General features: G+C 37.3%; 1 protein-coding gene across 1 annotated transcript in view; it reads left to right on the plus strand.

Annotated features, from left to right (window-relative positions):
- rad51 (RAD51 recombinase) overlaps positions 1-17,179 on the plus strand; it is a 61,432-nt gene that overhangs the window by 10,195 nt on the left and 34,058 nt on the right. Inside the window, exon 3 of the mRNA XM_063053091.1 lies at positions 11,792-11,929. Within this exon, the coding sequence (XP_062909161.1) occupies positions 11,792-11,929 (138 nt within the window). The remainder of the gene's footprint in view (positions 1-11,791; positions 11,930-17,179) is intronic.

Genomic DNA, 17,179 nt, shown 5'->3' on the forward strand with positions numbered 1-17,179 from the left:
CCCCTCCCTTTAACCCTCCCCCCCCCCGATATATACTCCTACCTGAAAAAAAAAGAAAGAAAGAAGAAAAAAAAGAACTGCCTGGATATTGGAAAGTTTCCACATGCTCCATGAGATTCAAAATAAATTTAATATATTTATTTATTACTTTCCCCAAGGGACCAAGATCTTTATCATCGGAGCAACTAAATATGCCATCCTATCTTTTGTAAATAAGGGCGCCAAATATTCAAAAATGTTTCATACTTATCTCTTAAATTATAAGTAATTTTTTCCAGTTGAATAGAACTAGCCATTTCATTGTTCCAACGATTCATACTTAAATACGAATCAGATTTCCAAGTTACTGCTATAGCCTTCTTAGCTACTGCCAATGCAATTTTTATGAATTCTTTCTGATACTTGTTCAATTTAAGTTTCAGTTTTATCCCTTCAATATCACCTAATAGAAATAATACAGGGTTATGTGGAAGTTGAGTTCCAGTAATTTGTTCCAATAAGACTCTTAAATTTATCCAAAAAGGTTGAATTTTAGAACAAGACCAAGTAGAATGTAAGAAAGTACCAATTTCTTGATTACACCGAAAGCATTGATCAGATAAATTTGAATTTAATATATTTATTTTTTGTGGTGTAATATATAATTGGTGTAAAAAAATTACATTATACTAATCTAAGTCAAACGTTTATTGTATTTGTCATACTGTCAAGACACAGTCTTAACTAATTTGTTTCATCAATATTAATATTCAGATCCGTTTCCCATTTTTGTTTTGACTTGTGGATTCCTTGTTTAATTGTCTGTTTTTGAATCAAATTATACATACAAGAAATAATTTTTTAAAATTTTCCTTTTTGAATTAAAATTTCAATTTCATTGAGTTTTGGCAAAAATATTGTTTGACCCAGTTTGCCTTTTAAGTAAGCCCTTAATTGAAGGTAACAAAAGAAAGTGTTATTTGATATTTTATATTTATTCTTTAGTTGTTCAAACGACATCATTATACCTCGTTCATAACAGTCTCCTATAGACCTAATCCCTTTTTGGTACCAATTATATAAAAGTTGATTATCCATTGTAAAAGGAATAAGTCTGTTTTGGAACAAAGGTCTCCTTGCTACTAAAGATTTCTTTATCTCATTATCAACATTTATCTTATTCCATAGATCAATCAAGTGTTTTAATATAGGAGATTCTTTCTTTTCCCGTATCCATTTAGATTCCCATTTATATATAAAATCTTCAGGTATATTTTCTCCTATCTTATCTAATTCTATTCTAATCCATGCCGGTTTTCGATCATCGAAGAAAGATGCAATAAATCTAAGGTGATTTGCTTTATAATAATTCTTAAAGTTTGGAAGTTGTAACCCTCCTAACCCAAATTTACATGTCAATTTTTCCAATGATATTCTTGACATCTTACCTTTCCAAAGAAATTTTCTCACACATTTATTTAACTCTTGAAAAAATTTCTGTGGCAATTGTATTGATAATGTTTGAAACAAATACTGTAATCTAGGAAATATATTCATTTTTACAACATTGCTCTACCCACTAATGTTATTGGTGGTATCATCCATTTGTCAAGACCTTCTTGAATTTTTTCAATAGTGGTAAATAATTAAATTTATATAAATTCTTTACATCATTATCAAGTCTTATACCTAAATACTTTATACCATTTACCGGCCATCTAAATTGGGTTGCTAATCGACATTGGCTATAGTCTCCCTTAGTAAGAGGTAAAATTTCACTTTTATCCCAATTTATTTTATACACTGATACTTTCCCATATTCATCCAATCTAGAAGATAATTTACGTAACGAATGCTGTGGGTTGGAGTTAAGTAAATCAAAACATCATCAGCAAAAAGATTAATTTTATATTCCTCCTGATTAACTCTAAAACCCATAATATCTGGATCAATTCTAATTAGTTCTGCTAATGGCTCTATTGTCAGTACAAATGAAGCAGGTGATAATGGACAACCTTGTCTAGTTGACCTTTTTAACTGGGATGGTGTTGAAATTTGAGTATTTGTCACTACTTTAGCATTAGGGTTAGTATTTAAAGTTTTAATCCAGTTTATAAAAGATGTTCCTAACCCATATTTTTCTAATACTTTAAATAAAAAATCCCATTCCAATCTATCAAATGCTTTTTCTGCATCCAAGGCTACTACTATACTCATCTCCTCCCTTTTTTGTGCCAAATGAATTATACTGAATAGCCGAGTTACATTATCTGCCAATTGTCTATTTTTAATAAATCCTGTTTGATCCATGTGTATCAATCTTGGTAAATATTTAGATAATCTATTCGATAAAATTTTTGCTATTATTTTATAATCCGTGTTCAACAAAGAAAGAGGCCTGTATGATGCTGGTTTTAAAGGATCTCTGTCTTTTTTTGGCAATACTATTACAATCACTGTTGAAAAAGATTCTGGGAGTTTATGTATTTTTTCTGCTTGATGTATTAACTCCATAAAGGGAGGAAATAATAAATCTTTAAACTTTTTATAAAATTCAGGTGGAAAACCATCCTCTCCTGGAGATTTATTACTTTGGAGTGATCTTAAAGCTTCTTCAACCTCTTTTAATGTAAAAGGCATATCTAATCCCTTCTGTTCTTCCGAATTCAATTTTGGAAGAGTTACTTGTGATAAAAACCTTTCTATCTCATTAACATCATTTTCTGATTCTGATTGATATAATTCAGAATAGAAACTTTTGAAGGTTTCATCAATTTCTAAAGGTTTATAAGTAATTTTATTTGCACTTGTTCTAATTGCATTTATTGTTTTGGAAGCTTGTTCTGTTTTCAACTGCCAAGCAAGAATTTTATGTGCTCTCTCACCTAACTCATAATACCTTTGCTTAGTTCTTATGATTGCTTTTTCCATTCTGTATGTCTGAAGCGTATTATATTGTAACTTCATATTGACAAGTTGCCTTCGTTTTTCCTCTGTCATATGTCTTTGAGATTCTTTTTCTAATTTTGTCATCTCTTTTTCCAATTGATTAGTTCTGCCATATATTCTTTCTCAATTTTAGACGTATAACTTATTATCTGACCCCTCAAATATGCTTTCATCGCATCCCATAGTATAAATTTATCATCCACTGAATGAGAGTTTGTATCCAAAAAAAATTGGATGTGCTTTTTCATAAAATCACAAAAATCTTGACGTTTTAATAATGTTGAATTAAATCTCCATCTATAAGCCACTTCTTCCTTATCAGTCATTATTATTGTCATTAATAGAGGAGAATGATCTGACAATATTCTTGCTTTATATTCCATGTTTTTCACTCTGTGTTGAATATGCATTGATAATAGGAAAAGATCTATCCTTGAATAAGTTTTGTGTCTATTAGAATAGAACGAATAATCTCTGCCTTTAGGATTAATTCTTCTCCATATATCAATCAAATTTAAATCTTTCATCAATGATAAAGTTAGTTTTACTACCTTCGATTTTGTGACAGCCTTAGTTGATCTATCTAAGACTGAGTCTAGGCAAAAATTAAAATCTCCTTCTATTAATATTTTTTCATGTGCATCAGCCAAATTCAAAAAAGCTTCTTGTATGAATTTTGCATCATTTTCATTTGGTGCATAAATATTCATGAAAGTTCATAATTCACAAAAAAGGTGACAGTGTATAATCACATATCTCCCCGCAGAATCTGTTATTACATTTTGTATTCTAATTGGGAACGTTTTATTGATCAAAATTGCTACTCCCCTCGCTTTTGAATTAAATGAAGCTGCAACAACACTACCCACCCAATCTCTCTTTAATTTCTGATGTTCCGTTTCTGTTAAATGTGTTTCCTGTAAGAAAGCTAAATCTACCTTCATTTTCTTAATATGTGTTAAGATTCTTTTTCTTTTCACTGGTCCATTAAGCCCACTAACATTAAAACTCAAAAAATTCAATAAATTAGTCATTATTCTTAACAAGGTTACTCCAATCTAAAACATTACTTAGCTTCTCAACTCTCATAGTTCCTTGGGGAATCTCTTTGAACTTCACCATGTTGCTGTGTGTTTCCCTCCCAATCATCCAGGCAAAAAGAAAGAAATAAAAGATAGATATGATACAAAAAGAGAAATAACAAAATACCCCCCTACTAATGTTGTGAATGAAAAGATACAGAACACTACCCCGCTCCATTTTGTGGGTCGTGGCTATTGCCACGCTTGCACACATGAATAGCGTAGCGATTGGTCAGTATTTCTTCCAGCTCCCCCATAACAAAAAAAATTATATATATATATAAAAAATTTATGTCGCTATTCCCAGCTAATATTCCTCAAATTTTAACCTTTCTTCCCCTCTCTCATATAATTAATAATATATTTATATATTCACCTGCCTTAAAAAATCCAGCAGGTCTATTCCTTGACCCAATCTTCATCTTCAATCCATCTCGCTCCCCTGGGTTTGTTCTTGTATCTGGTGAATATTCAAAGAATCTTGCACAAACTCCTCTGCTTTCCGGTAATTGTCAAAAAATCTTTTTTTCTCCGCCAACCAAAAAAATCTTCAAGGTTGCAGGATAATGCAATATAAATTGATAACCGTGATCCCATGGGACTTCTTGCACTGGATCAAATTTCTTCATTCTCTTCAAAAGCACATAACTTATGTCAGGGTAGAAAAAAATTTTCTTCCCTTCTATCATCAATGGCCCTTTTCTATTCTTGGCAGATTGGGCAGCCGCCTGTGGAATCCTTTCTTTGTCTTGAAATCTTAAGAATTTTATTAAAATTGATCGTGGATATTGGTCATCTTGTGGTTTTGGTCTTAGAGCTCTATGTGCCCGCTCAATTTCAATTGATCGGTTTTCCTCTTTCATTTGCAAAGTTTCCGGGATCCATCTTTGAAAAAATTCTATGGGATTGTCTCCCTCTATACCTTCTTTAAGACCAACAATTTTAATATTATTTCGTCTACTAAAATTTTCCAACACGTCCACTTTCTCCAACAGTTGATTTCTTTCCGTTTTCCAGACAAGCATATCATTTTCTGTTTTTTCCACTCTATCGTTAATATGCTCCATTGTTCTTTCCAACTTTTGAAGTTTCTTATCCATTTCGTCCTGTCTTTTCATAGCTCTATCATAGCACATCTTCATGTCTCTAAGCTCTTCTTAATTTTCTTAGTTCAGCCGTTACTTGCAATAAAACCTCTCTTATGTCTCCATCGCATCCTTTACTTCCAGTCTCTTCCAGTTCTTCCTCCTCTTCTTCATCTGTATTCTCTGCGAAATCCAATTCTGACTCTGAGTCACTTTCACTTGCAGTGGCCGTCGGCTCTTGTAGTTTGAGTTGTATCGATTTGCGCATGCCAACTTCTTTGCGCATGCGCAATTCCGACATCATCTTCCCAGGGGCCGCTACCGCCGCCATTGCTCCCTGTTCTTCTACGCCGGAGATAAAATGCGTCTCCTCCGAAGGAGATACAACCTGAATCCGAGGCTCCATCGCTGCAGTAGGCCCTTTTTTCTTCCCATCTCGCGGCGACTTCGCAACAACAGATTTCTTCTGTTGCAGTTTACGAGGCATATCGTAAAATAGTCTTGAGAAGTTTATATGTAGTTTTCGGAAAGTATTTATTAACTTTGCTTTGTTTAAACGGTACTTTGCTGATTTTTTACAGGAGAGCTGGATTTACACGTCTCAATCCCACATCATAACGTGACGTCCCCCCATGTTCGTTAAGCTTGAGGAACTGGAAATAACTTGAGAAATTCACTTTTAAACCAGCGCTTTTCTCGTGGACTTTATGTTGACAACAATTTGATAAATTATTTGTATTTCATTTCTGGATTTGTTTTCTATCTCAGCAAATTAATTAGGTTGTAATGTTTTGCTTTAGTGTGGCCTTTGCTCCCCATCAGATTGTCATATTTTATAAGTCATCTATAGCTACGTTTTTGTTATTGGCGTTTGTTACTGAATGCAACTTGGCTAATTTAAGCATTTTGGTTCCTCCTTCTCCAACCAAACAAAGCTGCTAACTTATTTGGAGCACTGAATCAGCTGGAGATAGATTCACTCGTGTCTAATGGCTGCATTAAATACACATTCACAGTTTACTCGGGTGATTTTTCTTGTTGCAGTGCCTAATATTGTACAGTCTGTTGTGATAGACACTTTATAAGGGAAATTGACAGCATTCATAACCTTAGATAAAGTGGAATGACTTGGGATTCAAATACGTAAGATCAGAATGTGTGAATTTCTTTATCAGAGGGAGTGACGCAGTATCTTCAAAGATCTCAGAAGGAAGAGTGCCCTAGAATGCAAATACTTTCCTGCTGAGGAGAAATAGCTTGGCATACACATACAATAAATCAATTCAGAATCCTTGTGTACAAGATCAGGTAGAGTGACATGGAATTCTTATTAAGGAATTGGAGCAGAGTTTCAGCTTTCTGGATCACTAGGATCTCTTCTGCGGAAGCTACGGCCTGTACAAAAAGGACGGGTTACATCTGAACTTGAGGGGGATCGCTATTCTTGTGGGCAGGTTTACTAATTTGGAAGGAGGGTGGGAATCAGAGTGATAGGACAGAGGATTGGGGCAGTTTCTATGTAAGTAAATGAAGTGTGTAGTTTAGAAAGGGTAAGAACATAATTTCCAGTTGCACAGGTAAAATTGAAAAGGGGGATGAATACAGGACTGATTGTGTTATATTTGAAAACACGTAATATACAAAATATAGTGGATAATCTTGTAGCACAGTTAGACATTGTGGGCATCACTGACTCGTGGCTGAAAGAAGATCATAGTTGGGAGCTTAACATCTAAGGATATACATTGTATTGAAAGGATAAGCTGGTAGGCAGAGGGATGGTGTGGCTTTGTTGGTTTACAAAAAATGAAATCAAATCCTTAGTGGTGACAAAGGATCAAAAGATATAGAATCCCTGTGGATAGTTAAGAAACTGCAAACATAAAAAGGCCCTGATGGGCGTTATGTACAGGTTTCTGAATGGTAGCCAGGATGTAGACTACAAATTACAACAGGAGACAGCAAAGGCATGAAACAAGAGGAATGTTAGGATAGTTATGGGGGATTTCAATATGCAGGTAGATTGGGAAGATTAGGTTGGTATGGGATCCCAAGGGTAAAAATTTGTAGATTGCCCGCGAGATGGCTTTTTAGAGCAACTTGTGGTTGAGTCCATTAGGGAAAATGCATTTCCAGATTGGGTGTTGTGTAATGAACAGGATTTGATTAGGGAGCTTAAGGTAAAGGAGCCCTTAGGAGGCAGTGATCATAATATGATAGAATTCATCCTGCAGTTTGAGATGGAGAAGCTAAAGTCAGATGTATCATTATTACATTGAAGTAAAGGGAATTACAAAGGGATGAGAGAGGAGCTGACCAAAGTTGATTGAAAGGAGACACTAGCACGGATGACAGCAGAACAGCAATGGCTGGAGTTTCTGGGAGCAATTTCGAAGGCACAGGACAGATACATAAGTATTCTAAATGGAGGATGAGGCAACTGTGGCTGACAAGGGTAGTCAAAGGCAGCATAAAAGCAAGAGAGGGTATGCAAAATAGCAAAATTAGCAGAAGCTAGCAGATTGGGAAGCTTTTTAAAACCAACAAAAGGCAACAAAAAAAAAGAGAAAAGATGATATATGAAGGCAAGCTAGCCAATAATATAAGAGGATACCAAAAGTTTTAGAATAAACTCAAAAGTCAAGAATAAATGAGAGGCAAGAGTGGATATTGGACCACTGAAAAATCAAGTTCAAGTTCATGTGCATTGTCATCTGATTGTACATATGTACAACCAAATGAAACAGCTTTCCTTCAGACCATGGTGCACCGACAAAATACACAATACATAAAACAAAATAAGTTAACAAAATATATTTTGAAGTGTATGTAGTGCACAGCACAGGTCAACAGTAAACAGTTCACTGTGCTACTGACGAGACCTCTGGTGGCAGGGTATTCATTAATTTCACAACCTGAGAGAAGGAGTTATAACCCAGTCTAGCAGTCTTTGTCCTGTTGCGCTTGTACCACCTTCCTGATGGTAGAGGATCAGAAATTGTGGGATAGGTGGTAGGGATCCTCAACAATGAGTTGGATCCTTTGTATAAAACACTCCCAGTAAATATTATTTTTAAAAAAGGGGGAGGGAGACCCTGGAGATCCTCTCGCAAGTTTTTACTGTTATTCGTAGGGTTGATGCTTTGCAGCTTTCGTACTACACAATGATAGAGCCAGATGGAACAGTCAATGCTGCTCATGTAGAAAGTTGTTAGAAAGGGGGCAGGGAGCCTTGTATGCCTCAATCTCCTCAAAGTGTTAACGCTGCTGTGCCTTCTTGATTAATAGGGAAATGTTGTAGGATTCAGGTTAGATCATCCACACACAATGCTGGAGGTACTCAACAGGGTAGGCTGCATCAATGGAAAAGAGTACAGTCGACGTTTTGGGCTGAAACGTCGACTGTACTCTTTTCCATTGATGCTGTCTGCCCTGTTGAGTTCCTCCAGCATTTTGTATGTGTTGCTTGGATTTCCAGCATCTACAGATTTTCTCTTGTTTGTGCAACCCAGAAACCTTTTGCTTTTCACTGTCATCATAGCAGAGCCATTGATGTGCAATGGAGAGTGGTCGACCTGTGCCTTTCTAAAGTCCACAGTCCTCTCTTTTGTCTTGTCCATGTTGAAACTCAGATTGTTGTTCTCACACCATTTGATAAGTCTCTACCTCCTACCAGCAGTGAACAAATTTCACGTCACATGCCCGTGATAATAAACCTGATTTTGATTCTCTCTGCTGACTCATTATTGTTGCTGATGAGACCAACTACTGCTGTATCATCAGCAAGCTTGATGACTTAGTTTGAGCTGGATCTGACAGTGCAGTCGTGAGTCAGCAGCATGGATAGCAGTGGGCTGAGCATACAACCCCGAGTGGCACCTGGTGAAAGTCCTGAGGCTCTCGTTCCTTCTACCTGATGACAGCAGCGTGAAGAGTGCATGACCTGGGTGGTGTAAATCCCTGATGATGGATGCTGCCTTCCTGTAACAGCATTTCATGAAGATGTGCTCAATGATTGGGACAGCTTTACTTGTGATGTAGTGTGCCAAGTCCACATTTTGTAGGATTTGCCATTGAAGGGCATTAGTGTTTCTATTCCAGGCAGTGATGCAGCCAGTCAATATGCTCTCCATCTATAAAGGTCTGTCAAAATTTTAGGTGTCATGCTAAATCTCTGCAGACTCCAAAGGAAGTAGAGGTGCTGCTGTAATTTCTTCACAATTACATTTATGTGCTGGTCCCAGGGCAGGTCCTTGGAAATAGTAACACCTTGGAATTTAAAGTTGCTAACCCTCTCCATCTCTTATCCTCTGAGGACTGGCTCATGTATTTCTTGTTTCCCTCTCCTGAAGTCTGTAATCAGTTCCTTGATCTTGCTGACATTGAGAGCTTATTGTTATGACAACTCTCAGCCAGATTTTCAGTCTCCCTCCTATATGCTGAGTCATCATCACCTTTGATTTAGCCCACAACAGTGGGTATCATCAGCAAACTTGAATATGACAACAGAGCTGTACTTATCCAACAGTCATAAGTGTAAAGCCAGGAGAGCAGGGGACTAAGCACGCAGTCTTGTGTACCTGAGCTAATGGAGATCGTGGAGATGTTGCCAATCTGAACTGACTGGGTACTTCAAGATCCAGTTCCACAAGGAGGGATTGAAGGCCAAGGTCTTGGAGCTTAATGGTTAGTTTTGAGGGGATGATGTTGAATGCTGAGCTGTAGTTGATGAGCATTCTGATTCATGCTTCTTTGCTGACCAGATGTTCTAGGATTAATTATTGAAATGGCATCTGCTGTGGATCTGTGTTCCGATAGGCAAATTAGAGCAGATCCATGTCTCCTCTTAGGGAGGAGCCAATGTGTTTGATCACCAACTTCTCAAAACACTTGATGACTGTCGATGTGAGTGCAACTAGGGTGACAGCCAATGAGGCAGGTTACCATGTTCTTGGGCATCCGTATAATTGAAGCCTGCTTGAAGCAGGTGGGTACCTCACTGCTGAAGCGATGTGTTAAAGATCTCAGTGAATACTCCAGCCAGTTGATCAGCACAGGTGTATGGTACTCGGCCAGATACCCCATCTGGGCCAAGTGCTTTTCATGGGTTCGCCCTTCTGAAGGCAGCCCGCACATTGACTACAGAGACTGAAATCATAGGATCATCAGAGAATGTGGGAGTTTGTGATGGTTCCTTCATGTTCAGCTGGTCAATGCGAGCATTAAAAGCATTGAACTCATCTGAAAGTGAAGCCCTGCTGCCTCCCATGTCACTTGATTTAACTTTATAATAGATAGCATTCGAGCCCTGCCACAACTGTCAAGTATCCAACGTTTATTCAAGTTTGGTCCTGAATTTTCACTTCACCTATGAGATGGCTTTCTGGAGATCGTACCTGGACCTCTTGTAACTTTCTTGGTCTCTTGACCCTGTGTAACCCCTTTACTCTGTCTAACCTTCCTCTGGATCATTTTTCTTTTGAGGCAACCCTTCCATATTGACCTAGAATCTTAGAATTGTCATGACAGAGCAGATGGCCACTTAGCCTAAGGAATCAATGTAAAAATCTATCCAGACGATCCAATTCTCTGGTTTAGTACTGTGCATGCTACTTATGAACTCGTCATTCTATGTCCTTTACTAATCATATTCTGTAACCTCAAAGTTCAAAGTAAATTTATTATCAAAGTACTGTATATGTATGTCACCATTTACTACCCTGAGGTTCATTTTCTTGCAGGCGTTCATAGTAGAACAAAGAAATACAATAGAATCAATGAAAAGCTACACAGAAATGCAGATGAGCAACCAATATGCAATGAAGACAAACTGTGCAAATACAAAAAAAAACAAACGATAACAACAGAACATGAGTTGTAGTGTCCTTGAAAGTGAGTCAATAGTTTGTGTTCAGTGATCAGTTCAGAGGTAAGGTGATTGAAGTTATCCACGCTGGTTCAGGAGCCTGATTGTTGAAGAGTAATAACTGTTCCTGAATCTAGTGATGTGGGACCCAAGGCTCTTGTACCTCCTTTCCAATTGCAGCATTGAGAAGAGAGTATGGACCAGATAGTGGTTGTCCTTAATGAAGGATGCTACGTTCTTGTGGCAGCGCTCCTTGTAGGTGTGCTCAATGGTGGGAGAGTTTTTCCTGTGATGGACTGAGCTGTATCCATCATATTTTTGTAGGCTTTTCCATTCTTGGGCTTTGGTGTTTCCATACAAGGATGAAATGCAAACGATCAGGATGCTCTCCACTGTGTATCTATAAAAGTTTATCGAAGTTATGGATGCCATGCCAGGACAGAGAGCTGTGAGATTGGTTTCATTTATACCTTAAATTTGGTCCATAGCTTTAACTAGTCTATTTAATTATTTTTCTTTTCTTAGTTGTACTTCAGAATTCAAATAACTTTCCCTTGTTTCTACATGTTCCAATCACTATTGTAGTCACCATTCCCTGTTCTCTTAGACTCTGCCTTATCCCCTCACTCACTGCTATTCATAATTGTATTGTTGGTCTACACTTGATTCCATTTTATTTGTTTTCTTCTGCTTGATGTCTATTTTGTTTTGTGCACATTGGATGTATTATGCTGTTTAAAGGTATGTTGTTGGTTTGTGCTATTTGAGCCTGCTTAGGAGTGTACTACATGGATTCAGCGTAATTGAACTGTCTTTGCTTCTGTTTGTAGCAATGTGGGATCAGTGCTAATGATGTGAAGAAGCTCGAAGAGGCTGGTTTCCATACTGTGGAGGCAGTGGCTTATGCTCCAAAGAAGGAACTGCTAAATATCAAGGGTATCAGTGAAGCGAAAGCAGAGAAGATTCTGGTAAGAGTGGAAGTAAATTGTCTATTAATTTCATTGTTTTAAGTCAAATGAGGAAAAGGCATTCCTTAATTTTGACTCATGGCCTGTGTGCAGTTTAAAATATAAGCAGTTTTAGCACTGTTGACATAAGCATTTTGTGTAGTTTTCAACTTGCTGTCCCTTAAAATATTAAGGTTGGCATAAGTTTAATATAAAGATTAAACTGAGGTAGCTCATTAACTTTTAAATTTTGTTCTTCAATTATCTTCATCGTAATTTGAGACGTGTTTGCATGTGGTAAGGGTGTGTAGACAATTATTGTAAAATATGTGAACCTAGTCTTGAATTAAATATTTACAACCATCTTAGAGAGCTTAAACGTAACACATTAAATTTGGCTAACTCCTGTAAGTCTCAATTCTATAATTAAGCAGCCTTCAATTTAACTTTGGATCGAGGCTTTCTACAATTGGATCTGTAATCTACCATTTACAGTTTCTATGTTACCTGTTAAAAAAAGATTGTACTTCTGTACTTTCAATGTGATGCTTGCAATTCAGGAAAGCATCTAAGTTGACAGACTCTCGTAGTTAATTGCATAGATTTCTGTATTGGCAACATGAGCATTAGACTTGATGGAGCTGTTCATGCAGTTGTTATCAGGGCAATTAAAACCAATGAACCAAAATGTCAAAAGTTCAGTGTAAATAGATGAGGGGCAGGTGAATTATAGGAGATAATTTGTTCCTCTGGGACATCGGAAAACACTTTCTTTTAACATGTATCTAGTAACTAATCTCATATAACCTGATATCCTGAGTTTTACTGTAGTTGGCTTCCCAAACGGTCTGTATCTGAAATGGATGCTGCTGAAGAATGACCATGAAATATAACCTAGTTAAATTATTATTAATCCACTATTATTACTATTTTTCTTAACAACTAATATCATTACTTAGCCTAATAAAGTAGAATTTCAACTGCACATAATTATCTATTTAAGTGTCTAATTTCTTTTTATATCATAATGTGTACTTAGGAATGTATAATTATAGATTTATACATATATAAACAAAAATGGAAAAGGTTATACATATGAAAAAAGTTCATGATACTTGTGAACTCCTTATCCAAATAAAAATTAAAAATTAAAAAAAGAGAAATATAACCTAGTTAAACACGAGTAGATTGTGTCAATGTGCCATTAAATTGTGGTCATTGAGTTGTGGCTAAGAGAAGATCACAGTTGGGCGCCAAACATCGAAGACCACATATTTCATCAAAAGGATGGGCAGAGGGGATGGGGTGGCTCCTGGTTTCAAAATAAATGAAATCCTTAGAAAAAAGTGACATAGGATCAGAAGGTATAGAATCTTTGTGGGAAGAGTTAAGAAACTACAAGGAGAAAAAGACTCTGATGAGAGTTATATATGTCTCTGAACAATAGCCAGGATTTAGAGTGCAAATTACAACAGGAGATAGCAAAGTCATGTGTCACGGACCCCGTGACGGGGATAAAGAACCAGCAGAGATGGAAAACACTTTGGAGTCTCGTATTGCTATAAACTACTAATATTTATTAGTAACTATACAATACAGTAATATAAATGTAAATAAATCAAACAGGTTAGCAATGATTATATATAAAAGTAAGTGTGGAATATATATTTGTATGAAAAAAACCAAGCTTCTTTAAGTCTAGGGGTAAAAAGATACAGTCTTACGATGTTGAGTAAAGTTCAGTTCGTGGTATTTAGTTGAGTAGTGATGGAGAGAGAGAGAGTGAGTTGAGTCTTCAGGTGAGCTGATGCCGTCGATCTTCTCGTTGTCCTCCGAAATCCTTTACAGGTCACCGACTGTGACTTTAACCAGGGGGACTGGTCTTCTGTGGTGGAGCTATCACCCAGGCGAGGGTGGACACATAGACAACTCCCCACCAGTCAACCCCTTCTCCTCAAACTGGAATAGCAATTTGGATCGATCTGCCCGATCGATCCTCCAAAAACCCACTTTCTCTGCGGGCACAGCAATGCTCATTCAGTGTCCAGATCATGTGTCCTGAGGTCTGTATCATCTGACCTCCCATTTATTTCACCAGGCTGAGCATCACCTGTCACTCAAAGTCCCTCCCTCCTTTGTCTGTAAAGGAGTACAAGCAGGCAACAAGTCCTTGGAAGTAACATCAATAACCAGCTGAAAATCATAACATCGAGTATCCACCACCTTCGGTCACCATAGCAACCTTCGAGCTGCTTGATGCTGTCTCTAACTCCAAACTCAGTAAAAATCCAAAGTTACTTCCAATGCCTTAAAGTGACAGTCCAACCGTTAATCTTCGTCTCTCTCTCTCTCTCTTTTCAAAAGCAACATATCAGTGGTAAATAACTCTGTCTCTCTCTCCTTTCCAAACACACCATCAATGATAAATGTCTCTCTCCAAACGGTTAATAGGGGTACTCCTGGATCCCCTCACACATGTAAAAAGGGAAATGTTATGATTGTTGTGGGAGATTTCAAGATGCATGTACGTAAATTGTTCTTAAAAAGTCATCTCACTTGAAGATCAGGTTGGTTCTGGATCCCGAGAAAAGGAATTTGTAGAATACCTGTGAGATGACTTTTTAGAACAGTTTGTGGTTGAGCCCACCATGGAAAAGATAATTCTGGATTGGGTATTGTGTAAACAACCAGCTTTGATTAGGGAGCTTAAGCTAAAGGACTCTTGAGATGGCAGTGATCAAATTATGATAGAATTTGCCCTGCATTTTGAGAGAGAGTAGCTAATAAGTGGAATAATACTCAGTCATGAGAGTGGGGCTGGCCAAAGTTGATTGAAAGGGGACACTAGCCATAATGGTAGAGCACGACTGGAATTTTTGGGAGCACTTCGGAAGATGCAGAATCGCTCCATCCCAAAGAAGACGAAGCATTCCAAAGGGTATATGAGGCAACTGTGACTGAATGGGACTCAAAGACAGCATAAAGGTAAAAGGGTATGCAATATCTCAAAAATTAGTTGGAATTTATAGGATTGGGAAGATTTTATAAAACCAACAGAAGGCAACAGAAAAAGTAATAAGGTGAGAAATGAAGTATGAAGGTAAGCCAGCGAATAATGTAAGTGAAGATATCGAAAGTTTTTTCATATAGAAGGAGTAAAAGAGGACATTCAAAAATGATACTGAAGAGATAATAAGGTACAAAGAAATGGTGAGTGAATGTATAAAGTATTTTGTTTCAGCCTTCACCGTAGAAGACCCCAGCAGAATGCCAGAAGTTTGATAGTGTTGGGAAGTGGAAGTATGAGTAGTCAATTATCTATAGTCAACTAAAGGGAAAATGCTTGGGAGGCTGAAAGGTCTGAAGGTAGGTAAGTTACCTGGACCAGATAGATTACACCCTAGGGTTCAGAAAGGGGTAGCTAAAGAGATTGTAGACAGGTTAGTAGTGATCTTTTTTTGTTTGAAAGGTTCTTCAAACTGGAAAATTAAAAGTGTCACTCCATTCTTTAAGGTGGGGGGGCAGAAGAAGGGGAATCATAAATCAGTTAACCTTACCTCTGGTTAGCAGGATGTTGGAGCCCATTACTAAGGATGAGGTTTTGGTGTACTTGGAAGCACATGATAAAATCAGCCCGCAGCTTGGTTTCCTTAAGGCGAAGTCTTGCCTGACAAATGAATTTCCACTAATTCTTTGGGGCAGGATAGACAAAGAGTCAATGGACAGAATTTACTTGGATTTTCAGAAGGTCTCTGACAAGATGCCATGCTAGCAGCTGTTAAACAAGATAAGAGCCCATGGTACTTCAGAAAAGATACATGAACAAGATTGGTTGACTGGCAGAAGGCAATGAGTATAAATAATTGGGGCTTTTCTGGTTGGCTGTCAGTGATGAGTGGTGTAATGGTTGGTGTTGCATCCACTATTCATGTTATATGTTAATGATCTGGATGATGGATTTGATGGCTCTGTGGCCAGATTTGCAGACAACACAAAAATAAGTGGAGGGACAGGTAGTGTTGTAGAAGCAGGGAGTCTGCAGAAGGACTTGGACAGATTGGGAGAATGGGCAAAGATTTAGCAGATGGAATACAGTGTGCATGGTCATGTACTTTGATAGAAAGAATAAAGTCATAGACTCTTTTCTAAATGGGGAGCAAATTCAGAAATTGGAGGTATAAAGGACTTGGGCATCCTTGTGCCGGATTCCTTAAGGATATGTCAGTGGTAAGGAAGGCAAATGCAATATTAGCATTCATTTAGAGTGGACTAGAATATAAAGTCGAAGATGTAATGCTGAAACTTTAAAGCATTGGTCAAACCTCATTTGGAACGTTGTGAGCAATTTTGAGCCCCATATATAAGAAAGGATGTGCTGGCATTGGAAAGGGTCCAGAGGTGGTTGTGAAAATAATCTCGGCAATTAAAGGGTTATTTTATGAGGAGTGTATGAAGCCCTGGGCCTGTTTTTGCTGGAGTTTAGAAGGCAGTGAGAATCTCATTTAAACCTACTGAATATTGAAAAGCCTAAAATAGTGGCCACGGAGAGGCTGTTTCCATTAGTGGGAGCTTTCAGGAGCAGAGGGCACAGCCTTGGAATAAGAGGACATCCCTTTAAAACACAGATGAAGAGGAATGTTTTTAGCCAGTGGTGGTGAATTTGTGGGAATTCATTGCCACAGTTGGCTTGGAGGCCAAGTCATTGGGTATATTTAAAACAGGGGTAGATATGTCCTTGATTAGTAAGGACATAAGAGATTACAGGAAGAAAGCAGGAGAATAGTATTGAGGCAACATTAATCAGCCATGATGGAATAGCAGAGCAGACTTAATAGGCCGAGTGGCCTAATTCTGCTCCTATGTCTAATGGTCTTGTGGTTTAACATCTGAGCTTTTTTATTTTTGGATGCAGAGAATTATATTTAATAGGTTCTCTAAATGACTTATTTTTATCTGTTTTCTGATCTTATTGATTTCAGATAAAGAGAGAACTATTGCACAACTAGAATTTTAGAAATCATGATGTACTTCCGCTCTGAGTATTGTATCATGGTAACTCAACTAACTAAATCCATAAGATCTCTTGATCAATTAATAAGATCCAACAAAATGTCAAGAAACAGAAATATAAGCTAACAGAAAATGCTTGAATAGACAATGCGTTACATACTATTAATGGAAAGTAAACCACTGTTTTATGTTCTACTTCACTGCCCATCTTCAGAATTAGAAAGAGTTAAATCACTACTGAATGAATTTAAGGGACAGAGA

This window comes from Mobula hypostoma, chromosome 1 (genome assembly GCF_963921235.1).
Source record: "Mobula hypostoma chromosome 1, sMobHyp1.1, whole genome shotgun sequence".
Taxonomy (NCBI): domain Eukaryota; kingdom Metazoa; phylum Chordata; class Chondrichthyes; order Myliobatiformes; family Myliobatidae; genus Mobula; species Mobula hypostoma.